This window comes from Xiphophorus hellerii, chromosome 9 (assembly GCF_003331165.1).
Source record: "Xiphophorus hellerii strain 12219 chromosome 9, Xiphophorus_hellerii-4.1, whole genome shotgun sequence".
Lineage (NCBI taxonomy): Eukaryota > Metazoa > Chordata > Actinopteri > Cyprinodontiformes > Poeciliidae > Xiphophorus > Xiphophorus hellerii.
Window position 1 is genome coordinate 4909680 of NC_045680.1, and position 12504 is coordinate 4922183.

At 38.3% G+C, this 12504-nt stretch overlaps 1 protein-coding gene across 2 annotated transcripts in view; it reads left to right on the forward strand.

Moving 5' to 3' along the window:
* The first annotated feature begins 1180 nt into the window (after positions 1 to 1180).
* The window catches only part of ano8b (anoctamin 8b), a 44468-nt gene continuing 33144 nt past the window's right edge, over positions 1181 to 12504 (forward strand). The window contains exon 1 of one of the 2 annotated variants that reach the window (XM_032571582.1): positions 1181 to 3202. In XM_032571582.1, the coding sequence (XP_032427473.1) occupies positions 3043 to 3202 (160 nt within the window). In that variant the 5' untranslated portion in view covers positions 1181 to 3042. The remainder of the gene's footprint in view (positions 3203 to 12504) is intronic. The other variant, XM_032571583.1, reaches the window with a different exon arrangement.

Sequence of the window (12504 nt, forward strand, 5' to 3'; positions counted from 1 at the left end):
CTATAGCTAAAAGTGACTCTGCGGTGCACTTAATATATTTAACAAATATTACCCTGTATTAGTTAGTTCGTTCATTTGTTTTATGCTCACATGAAAAAACAAAACAAACAACAACACTGGCCACATTCAGGTCCTCCTTTGGTAAAATTTCTCTATTACCACCACTGCATCTGTCTGACTATATTTTAAATAATTTGCATGTTAACAAATCAAATCTTATGTCAACAGGGCAAGTTAATAATGTATTGCCAATATGGTAAAAGCCACCTTTAATTTAGTTTGGTAAAATAGTTAAAACAGATCATAAATGATACAATAAACAATCAAAAAGACAAGTTTAGGTTTTCTTTAATTAGCCTCAATGATAGATTGATGGTGCAGTTCAACACAGGAACCATGAAAAACATAAATATATAAGAGGTGCACATGACTAAGTAGATTATTTTGATGTCTGCAGCCATCAAAAAGCATATGACCTCATGAATGAAACATAATTCACATAAGTCAGTCATTATACCAAATGGAAATCATCAGACACAGAACTAAATGTGGTGAACATTTCCAAATCTACAATTGAAAGCAGTGAATGTGTTTGGATTCTGTTTTCTTAGACTTCAATGTAATCAAAATCATTTTAAGCTGAATCTTTTGTTTTGAGTTGCTTACATAGATATTTATGGTTTTGGCTTGCATCAGTCTATCTCTATTATTCACAATGTTTTAATCATTGTTTAAACACGCAACAATCGTGCATGCCGCAGAATAAAGTCACAGCGTCCAGACTTCATGTGCACTGATGTGAGTTTGTGGCCCACTGCAGAGTCTTGCAGCTATCAACCCTCTGAGCTGGTGAGTAAGCAGAAATTCTGCTCCAATTGGACTTGCCTCTGAGTTGTGAACCATGATACCAAGGGGAGGGACGTCAACCTGACGGAGTGGCTGCAAGGAGAAGCACAATGGAAGAGGTTCCTGATTGTGTCCACACAGAACATGTACAGCATGAGGCTTGGGAGAATTTTTTTAACCTTAATTTATAATTTATAGCATGCTCTATGTGAGCAAAAGGCTAAAGCAGCTGCTACCTCACAGCTCCTGAGTTATGTATAAACACTTTGAAATAACACCCTGGGTGTCATTACTAATGACAAAATTCTCCTTGTAAAGAATAATTATATATATTTGTTTGTTTATGCACATCTGAGATGCAGTTTACCAGCTCCATACATACATAAATAATATGATCTGTACCATAAATATTTGTTTTGATGTATATGTAAACCACTATTGTCTTATGACACACCACAGTCTACAAATTGAGTTATATCTGTCAGCAAACATGACACAATCTTCTGCAATGATACAATTTATGTTTATTCTCAGACATGTTTAATGAGACATTATAGCAGTTTATAAACAATCTGCACATTGCCATTCTTGATGAACTGGAAGGTGACATACTTGTACCTTTACCTGGACACTGATGAATATTTAATCAACAGCTATATTTCTGCATTATTAAATAAATCATATAGCCTATTTAGTTTTCCAGGAAAGGGTGAGATAGTTAAAGAGATAGAGACTAGAAGACTCCACTACTCTGCCAAAGAGGACTATTTTTATTCTTTAAATTTAAAATCAAATCTATATAGATGTAATTGGGGTTTTTTTTGTGATAAGATTGGGCATTTTATTTTTTTGTTTTAATTTAATATTATGGTTCCGCAAGACACAACATATATTCTATTAATATTTGTTAGACAAATGCAGGAATGGTCCAGAAAATGACACTGATCAAATCCAAGACAGGAATACTGGTAAAAGTTAAACTGTTATAAGTTCCCTGAAAACAAAAATATCAAATTAAATTAAAAGTGGTCGATATATGATGGCAACTTTGTGCTGTACCTTTTCTATTTTAAGAAAACCTTTGTAACAATAACTGCAATGAAATCTGGATGACTTAAAACAACCTTTTCCCTCACTTTCATTGTAGAAAAACGTAATTTTTGTTCTTATTCACAACTACTGGAACAACTGGAATCAGGAGATTATGTTGCAAAGAAGAATTTTTCATAAAATCAAGAAAATCATGGACCATCTTGTTCATGAGACTATTAGACAAAAACAGTTGAGTGTCTTCAGTCAGAAGCTTCTTCAGACTCGCAGTAATACAGACTCCTACAGGAGATCCTTCTTGCTCACCGCAGTCAGCATCTACAAAAACTGAAGAAAACTTGGATATGACTTACAACATTTAGCTTCCCTTTGGGATCAATAAAGTGTTTTTGAATTGCGTTGAAGTAAATTGAACTACTTTTCATCTTTGTCAATCACATCAAATACATATGAGATAAAATAAAGCTTGTTGTTGTTATGAGACCAAATGGTAAGTTTGCCTGCAACACCTTTGCAGTAAACAGCAAAATGCGCACTTCTCTGACTTCTTGCAGCCAGGTAGAGTGATGAGTATAAAGGAACAATGCACATTTTTGCTCAGTTAACAATGTGAGCCATGCAGCAAACAATCATTCTGTATTTCTATTTCTGGCTTACTTACAGAGTTCGCTGTATGGTGATATTATTACATGTCTGTGGGAGATGGAAAATCAAGGTCATGCACGTTTTAAAATGACTATTAGGAGTTAGTTCGCAGCTTCCATGCAGTTTAATTCAGCATGAGATGACTTTTGAGTAACACCTGCAAGTCCACTGTAATAATCTAGGACAATAGTCAATTATCAGGGTGAACCGCTGTAAGGTGAAATGAGTCTGTCATCCAGCCCCCTCCCCCCGCCCTCCCTGTCTTTGTCCCTCCTCCAGTCATCATCGGAGCAGCTCTCTCCATCTAGCCGCGCATCCAGCTCCAGAGCCCCGCCAGGATGATTCGCCGCCGCACCGACAACCTTCACTTCACTTTCACTCCTCTCCTTTAACAGAGCCCCTTCCTTCACCCATGCGCTGCCTCTCTCCTGAGATGCGACACCGCTGCCTCATTTCCCGGACGATACCTTCATCTTGCGTCGCTCCTCGCTGATAGAGAGCATGCCCGACGCGGGGACGGGAGGCGCTGCGGCCGCCGAGGGTGCGACCACCTCCGGCGACGGCTCCGAGAGCTCCCGCCACCGACACCGAGCGCAGCAGGGGGACTCGGAGAGGCCGGAGCCGGGTTCTGCCCCGCAACAGAGCTCCTCGGGAGTCCTGGGTGAGTCGCTTCGCTTCGGACGGTGAGGCTTGGAATCGGAGGAGAGGACAGGTGAAACAGCAGCACCATTCCTCCTCCTCCTCCTCCTTTGTTTCCCCAAAACGATCACATCGTGTCACTTCAGGCCTGTAATTCATGGTCTTACCTGCACGTCTTGCCCGGAATATGTCTGTTTTTGCCTCTGCTTAGGGAGATGGCTTCATTATGCACATCTAGAGCTAGTTTGACCTTATTGTTGAGTAATGAGGAGCTTATTACCACCTCCTGTCCCACCATTCTTACTACACTGTTCCTCTGAGCCCCTTTTCTGCTGCATAATGTCTGTAAGGCCTGCAGCTGTTCACTCTTCTTTGTAAACAAATATTTTCAACACCCAGGTATTTTCTGAACTATTGCAGATGATGCCCTGCAAAAGTATTTCACTTTTATTTTCACATTACAACCAGAAATCTGTGGAGAGCTGTGCATCCAAGCCCCTTTCCACTCTATTACCCCTAAGTAAAATCTAGAACAACTAAATCTGTAGTCACCCTATCGGAAAACTGTGTGTAATTTAATACAAAATCCAATAATCATTAAAAAACATCAGGTTCAGTTAAGTTCAGAGTACGACAACCTACCAAAACAGGGCCGTCCACCTTAATTTGCAGGTTATTGGAAATGATAAAAATAGCAGGCTGGTGTTAAGTCTGTAGGAGCTGCAGAAATTCACAGCTCAGGTGGGAGAATCTGTCAATTGAAAGCACGAATCAAAGTGCTTTAGAAAAGAAAAGAATAGTTTAAATTGAAAAGACTAAAATTGCTGATGTGTACTATGCTAAAACAACCAAAGACAGAGGACAAATAAAGACAAATTAAATCAAAAGGCCCTAAATGTCATCATTTAGAAGTATATTTTAAAATAAGGCTGAACAATAAATCAATAACAATATATACTGCAATTGACTCATGATCAATAGTATGGAAGAGGGCAAGATGTAAGACGTTGTTGATAGAGAGCTACAAGAAGCCTCATGTGCACTTTAGAAGAAACCTTGTAGGATGTTTTTTTCTTTAGAAAAAACTGGGAAACTAGTCAGGACAGTCCTGGACAAAACCCGGTTTGAGGTTCTCAAAGGCTTGAGGGTCTCAAAGGCCCAAACAGTGTTATAATGGTATTATTTAGAACCAAACGTTGTCGTGTTTGGAGGGCTCAATCAAAGTTCAGACCTAAATCTAATGGAGAATGTGTGGAAAGACTTATTTATTGCTTTTCACAGACACAAGCTGCATTTCCAATACTAATGTGTGCAAAACTTTGTGAATATTCTGCTCATTTCAGAAAATAAATTTTTGCAGTTGTGGTTTTCCATTTAAAATCACACATGAATAAGTTTGTTAACAACATAAGTAATTAGAAAACATGCTGCGCTATCCTCCTCCTGCTACTTCCTGTTGTTTTTTCTGCCAGTAGTAACATTAAGTTTTTGATCACGTAACTTGTGCGTCGCCAAAAAGTGTTCCCATTGCAATTTTGCAAAATACGCTAATTTCAATACAGCCAAAAAAAACCCCCACCTCATCCTAGTTCAAAACTAGTGTGACTCAAATTGTTGAAACAAATTTCTATCTTTAGATGAACAAAGTTGGTAGAAACTTCCCCCCAAAAGTTCGTGGCTGCTAACCTCGTCCCGTTTTTTGTATTTCTCAATTATCACATAAAATCCTAAAAAGAAAGTAGAAGTTTATGGTTGTAATGTGACAAAATGTGGAAAGGATTAAATAGTATGATTTACTAGGAAGTTGCTGTAGATTGCAGGTGGATTTTTCACCGTCTGGCCATCAGTACCAGCTTGTTATGCAGCATGAGAGGTTGGACTACGTATTGTGTTTTGTTTGTGGTGCTGTTCATTCTTTAGACTCTCCTAACGTGATGATGATCATGTTTTTGTGCGATTCAGCTGCCTGAGTAGAATGTTATGGTTTTGATATTTCTGGATCAAACCTCATCGTTAGGAGAAGCCTTGGTTGGACTGTTTTCCTGCATTCAGGGTGCAGAGACGGCCTCCGTGCTCGATGCCAGCACTGCTGCAGAGTGATGCAGTGGAGCTGTCAGCTGCACATGAGAACTCCTTTCCACTGTCGGTGGAGGTAACCTGAGCAGGCAGCAGCTGACTGGACGAGCACGCTGATGTCATCCTCCTAAGAGGGTGGCACCACCGGGTGTTTGAATGGGTCACGAACACTCTGGAGGGTCAGTGGAGCACAGATTAGTTCAAAGGCTTCATTTGTTGGAGGCGGTAGAGGAACAAAGGAAAGGACACAGAGCCTGAGACGTTTAAGAAAGAATACAATGAAAGAATCGTAACTTTTGAGATAATGTGTTGATGTTTCTTAAATACCATTGTATTGAGTTAATGCCAAATCAACTAGTAGGTGTTAAAATAGGGCTGCATGATATTTTTTTATCTAAGCCTGTGATATTGCAACATAAAAACAGATGACTTGAACAGTACCTTAAGTTATGCTGCACTCCTACCATTTTGTTGACAATTTGCACTGATCTTATCTCTTACTGTAAAAGTTACAAGTATGACTTTTGTCTCTATTTGATATTTATGCTTGCTGGGCTGCAAAATATTAGACATTTTTGCGATGGGTGATAATATTTGATCAGTTGCCTGTTTTATTTATTCCTCTCTTTCTCATCTGTGCTTGCATCTCTCTGTGACCTTTAGCATTTTTGGTAATGTCATTAGCGTCTGGTGTGAGACTGTCCAGCTGGCTAAATATGACATTAGCATGAATAATGCTGGAATATCTTAGTAGACAGTTATTGCACTCCAAACATTGCGATGATGACATATTATGCAGCTTTACTGTAAATCCTTAAAAGCTTTACATTAATCGCACAAAAATGAGGTAAGAGAAACACACGGATCTAGAGAAAAACAACAAATCCATTTTTTATATAAATTGTATAATTTCTTTTGAAAGGTTTTTTGAATATTTTGTCCTGTTTTGATCAAAACTTGTTCAAACGCTGTGATTTTTTTATTGAGAGTCAAACACTCATGGAGAGGCAGACGTAGCATCTACTCACTCTCAATCAGTTTAATCTTTCAGGTAAAGTCACAGTGATCATTCAGAAAACCAATGAAATCAAGACATTTTAAATGTATTCTTTCTTGATTTAAACAGGTTTTTATATAAAAAACACACACTCTTTCAATTCCAGGTAGTTATCCTACAGGACATGAGTCCTAGTGAGCATGTTAGATTTAAAACTGCGTAACAGGAAAGTTAGGAAATATCTGAACAAGCATGTCTTGTTTGGGAGCTTTGCTATGAAAAAACGTCTTCTTTTTAAAAACAGTATAGCAACAAAATATTGATTTGTTGAGTAGGAACTCAGTGAACCACTTCTAGAACAACGGTATTTGAACAATAAAAGTCCTTTATAAAATCATCCTAACCAAACTGGGTCATCAGCGAGACAATGATCCCAAACACAGCAGCAAATTTACAACAAACTGAGTGAAAAAGAATTAAATTAAGGTCGTGCAATGGCCCTGTTAAAGTCCAGACATCACTCTGGCTGATAAGCTTAATGGGGAACTGTGGAGAATACTAGCAAATGTCACTGAATGAAAGCTAATTTGAAAGGAAGAGTAGTTATCCAAAATCCTTTCACTGATTCTAGAACTGCTCCTCTCATGGTGGCTGCATGTTGGAGTAAGTTTGTTTCTGATTTATTCTCTTTGTAGGTTTCTGCTCACAGTTTTTTAGGCTGAAGGGTTGCATGTATGGACAGTTATTGCCTCTGGTTTTGGATGCAGTGGAACTGGAAGGATTTTTGTTCTCACTTTTTTACTTTCTGACAGTTACTATGATGACGACAACATATTATTTTTATAATTGGGAGTATCTGATTACTATACCTGAATTATGAACCCAAATCCTTGAAGGGTTAAAAAGGAGGCTTCATGGATGCAAAGCAGAGAGCGGGAGGAAGTTCAATCATCTCTTCCATTGATCATAACAGGCAAGGATCATATCTCCAACTCCAACGTCTCTCTGCTCAGCTTTCTAACTGTATGGCCAGACAAAGATTTACAGGGGAGTGGCAAAAGCAAATGAGGTGGATTAGCAGTGCTTGGCAACAACAGTCTTTAGTCAGAAGCTTTTTCAAATTTGTTGCAAGACTGACTGCTACCGGAGAACCATCCTGTCCATAGCATCACCATCCACAACGATGATTATAGGATTATATTAGTTACACCAAAATTTAATTTCCCTTTGAGATAAAGTACTTTGAGTTGAACTGAATTGAATTCAATTTAATAGAGATGAATTGAGAGAGCTATTGCTGGTTATTGGTTCGCTTTAATCATACGGTGTAGATAGTTTTTACAGATGGTGTTTTTGGCTTGATTTTTCTTGAAGAAAAGAAGAGTTAGGGGCGTTGCTGTGTGTTTTTCTACATTTGACATTACAGTTAAATAATAGAACTCATTAAATAATAATAATTTTACATGGCTTGATTCGTAAAACCCTGGAACTGAAAGGAGGTGTGCTTTCTTTTCACCTTGACTGAATCTCTCAGTCCAGGTTTTTCCCAGAGGGAACTTTGTTGCTGGAATGCATGCTAAATGTGGTTTGTCTTTCTTAATCAAAGTATGGGGCTGAAATACCATGATATCACATGACCACCCTCGCATGTGTTGCTGTCAGTCAGCTAACAGCAGGAGCGCCAACTTCTTCATTCAGTGGAGACTTGAAAGGATTTTCTTCTCTGGAGTCTTAGATTGTCTCCATCCGTCTTCCGTGTTTTCCTAATCCTGCCACAGTAGACCTCAATGACTTTGATCCTTGATGCCACCATCCTTTGTAGCTCAAACATTCGTTTCAAAGATTAATTAATCTCTCGTCATTAAAAAAACGCAACATAAAAGTCACAGCAATTAGACCGTGTTCCCGGTGAGGCTGGCGTTGATAAGGTTCTGTGTTGTGGAAATTAGGTCATGTATTTTCTGGCTGTCCAATCAGCTGCCAGGGATATTTGAAACATACGCTTATAATCAATCTCGCTTAGGAAAAGATGTAATGTCCAAAGGTTGGAGGCAGAAATTTGAAGACTTTGCTGACATTTTGACAGATATAAATTAATTCTAACAAACTTTATTGTAATAATGAGGTAAATTTAAGTGAAGACAGTGTTTTCCCAGGTTCTATGACATACATAGTATCTGGTCACCCCTGCAAATCATTAAGTGTATAAAATCCAGCACTGTCAGGCGTTTTTTGTCAGACTCTTTTTTTTCTGAGCACAATTTCAGTGAATTTCAGTGTGGTACCATGATAGTTTGCTGCCTGTGCAATAGATCGAGTCATGACATTTACTTGTGACTAAATATTCCCACTATCAGCAAAATGTGAACAGCAACTCAGCCGAGAAGTAAATTCACAGAGTGGGGTCAGCAGATGTTGAGGCGCAAAGTGACCAGAGGTCACCAGCTTTCTGCAGAGTCAATAATAAGGGCTCTCTTTTGTTTGTCAAATGAGAATTCAAATTTCTTTAAGGAGGGAAATTATTTTGGTTTCAAACTTTCTTCATCTACTCTCTAAAAGTGAAAAGATTTCTAAGTTTCCCACAGAACATACAGATAAATACATCCTAGTGAAGCAATCAAGAGATTTTATTGAAATCAGAGTTTTGTGTTATTGTGGGATGAGATTTAATTCAAATTCACTTGTTCATTGCTAATTAAATAAAACCCTTAGCCAAGTTACAGCTGTAGTTTTAGATGTAGTATGCCAACACTGTCTTAACTACAATGTAATCACATTTTGCGTTCATGTTTTCATCTGCGTTCTGGACCAATTCTTGCATTTTCCTTTTGTTCCAATTTATATAATGCTTCATAAAGTGTTGAAGAAGGTTTTGTATTTATGTCATGATCTGTTTGCTTCTTTGTAAACTTAATTATTAACTCCGCACTTGATGCTTGCCATTAATAACTGCTCTCTATAATCTGGAAAATGCATAGAGAGAAGGTCTGAAGTGGAAATCTGCACTTTGGCTGTGGTCCAGCCACTTAAATAAAGTTGAATACTTCAGCTTTACCTCTAACAGGTTCTATGTCACATGGGTTTTTCTGAATACAATGGCACTGAGAGGGAAAAAAGCATTCCTCTGAAGTGTCGAAAGGAAAAGCTGTTTTCGCAGCAGTATGAGCCGCTGGTTTTTGCCCTCCAACAGCTTCATAAGTGAAGGGGCTGAGGAATGCTGTTCTGTATGATAAAATACCAGCAGTATTTTCTCCTAATTACTCCCAGCTTAATGTGTTTCTCTGCTGCATCTGCTTCTGAGCCTACATTGGTTAACCGATGCGTTTTTTGTTTTCCTGCTCTTCTTCTGTGGTGGAGTATGTGCTGAGCTGCATACTAGCTGCACTTTGGATGACCTTGCTGCTGCTGAGATTTTGTCTTTATTAACCTGAACTGAAGGGTCAAGTACACATCTGGGATATTACTTTAGGAAAGAAACAACAAAGTAACCATCATAATAAAATCACAGTGTCACAGTGATGTTATAGTAATTAGCAGCAATCAGGGCTCATCAAGGCTATCTGGGTTCTGTCCTTTTAAAACTGGCATTTTGTGTTGCTGCAAATATAAACTATAAGTTTCTATGTTTCTCAGAGCAACAGTGATTCGTCTAATTGCTATTGATGCTAATCTGACTGTATTAGGCGTATCATGTTCTGGCTACACATTAATTGCTGCCTGTCAAAATATAATGTTTCTGTCATAATTTACATTTGTACTGTCTCAACAGTGTCACTTTAATTTTCTGTGCCACAAAAATCTTGACTTCTTCAGATGGAGTAAATGTTTCGTTGGAATAAATGAGTTAGTTTACAAGTCATCACATTCATTTGTCTTGTTTTTGATGACTTCCTTATCATTCAATCCCTTCAAAGGGGTTCATATATCGTTGACTCTAAACTTCCTCATACTGTGAAGAACATTTAAGGAGATACTATCTTTACTTAAGCTGGTTAATCAGGCTGGTGTAGATGTTTGGTTTTCCCCTTTGCCCGTTTTATGAAGAAACTTTGAAGAACCGCTTTCGTTTTGTTTCTGCAGCTCTGTAGATGGCCAAACCTGGAGCTATTAGAAGTCGAGAGATGTTTCAGGAAGCTGCAGACAATTTCCCTAAGTTGTGATAAACAATTTGCCTTGCAAGTAATGATTTGCTCGCCTTAAATTCTCATGTTTTTAATGTATTTATCTGTTCGTACATAATGCATCTTTGCCTTCAGAGACACACCACTAACTTCTGAGTCCCTTTTTATGCCGTCTTGATCTTCACACTTTTCCATTTATAGCCATGAAGATTATCAAACCTTTGCAGAAAAATTATAATGCACACCCGAGAGCTTAAAATACTTTAAAGTACAGATAGAATAGCTGCTGGTGTTGCCCATTCTGTGCTTTCTAAGATGTGCAGCAGAGATTTTACCACTGAGTTTAGGCTCTGATCAAAGCAGTGTGTGACCAGGCTTCTTATACTGCAAGGAAGAAGTGGGAATAAAGGGGGCTTGGCGACCCTGTCCTTGATTTTCTCTAACTTCACTAAGCTTTGGTTTGATTTGCCTTTTTCCTAGCTGCTAAGCACACCCTGCAGACAAACAATGACCTTGGTGAAGAATGCTGCTTTTAGACTTGGTGGCAGAGAATTGCTCCACATTCGTTCCGTTCCCCATCCTCAACAACTGGAGGGCTGGGAAAGTGCAAAGAGGATTGTTCTGTCTTCCACAGCTCATAAATGGACGTATTATCCATGTCTGCGTCTGCACAGAGGCGCTCAATGTGAAGCTGGGGAGTTTTAAGCCACTTTATTGCACATCTTGTTCCTCTGCCGTTCTTGTTTATCTGATAACACCCTCCTGTGACTCATTTGGTTTGGCCACTCTTTTTGATTTGTTTGGTAGAGGTGCAATCAATTTTCATCCTCACCTCCTTATTAGCCTCTTCAGGAGGCTAAATTTCAGAGCTAAACCTCAGCATAAGGCAGAATTATCTGTTTGTTTGCAGACATCCTGCTGCATATCTTAGGATTGTTTTATTGCTTTTTTTCTCTACCAGTTTTTTTATGTAATGAATGAAAGGTGAATGAAGTTTACTGCAGATTTTGCGATGAAATAAGAATTTATTGCTATCCTGTCGGAGAGTAAATCTTTCATCTTTGATGGCAACAAATCATTTTCTCCTTTTTTGTCAATCTCAGAAGCTGGCAGCTGTAGAGGACAGTAAAGCTTTTAAATTGTAATAAATTGCAGTCTGTGACGTCTCTTACGGTATTTATTTCTTATCTTTCCTGAATCCATCCTCAGTCACTGGGGCGCCGAATAAATTTAATGGCTCTGTCCTTCTGTGTCTTCATGATGCTGGTACATTTAACCTTCAAAACCCATCCACTGAGCTGAGGGTCGACCACATCTCTGTGGAAAGAAAGCACATTCAGGATGTTACACTGATTAGATCAGAAAACAAAGAAGCTAAAATAAAAAAAGTCCTAAAACAAATGCAAACAAAAATCACCTGAATCAGTTTATATTCTGTGTTTTATGTAGCTGTGTTGGTGCTGTGAAAGACTTCATATAGTAAGCTAAATGTTTGATGTGTTAATTTATTAATTTTAGCAGCATACATGGAGTTAAATAAAATGTAGCAATCTTTCAGTTTAATTTAATCATTATACAATGTTGTGAAAACATACTGTAAGTCTGTGTACATCCTATTTACATCATGACAGCAGGATATAAATGTAGTTTGATTTTGCTTATTTGTCACACAGGTGTCATAATCCGTAGGTAACTTTTAGTTTCATTTGTTTCTGTTTTGATATTTTCTTTATTGTCTTACTTAGATCTTGCCTTAATTCATTCCTCTGTTTGTTTACTTCTTGGTTTAAGCTTTTAGATTTTTGTTTCTTTTATTAGTATTTCTTGTAGTAATTGTTTATGTTAATATTTCGTTTTGTTACTTTTTGATAGTGTCGGGGTTTTTCCCTTCATTTAATTGTACTCTCTCTTCCTCCTGCTCTGCTTCTGTTCCTCCCCTCAGCGTGTTTCTCACCGCAGCGAAACACACTGTGGTGAAGAGGAATCAGGTTTTTTATCTCTTCATTCTTCTTCTGTTTTTGCTTTCCCTCCAGCTGTTCCTCATTCCCTTGATTACATTTGCTTATGTACTCTTTTGCTCCCCATTGTCTTTGTCGGATTCTTCCTCATGTTATTTCTTTGCTTTGCGCC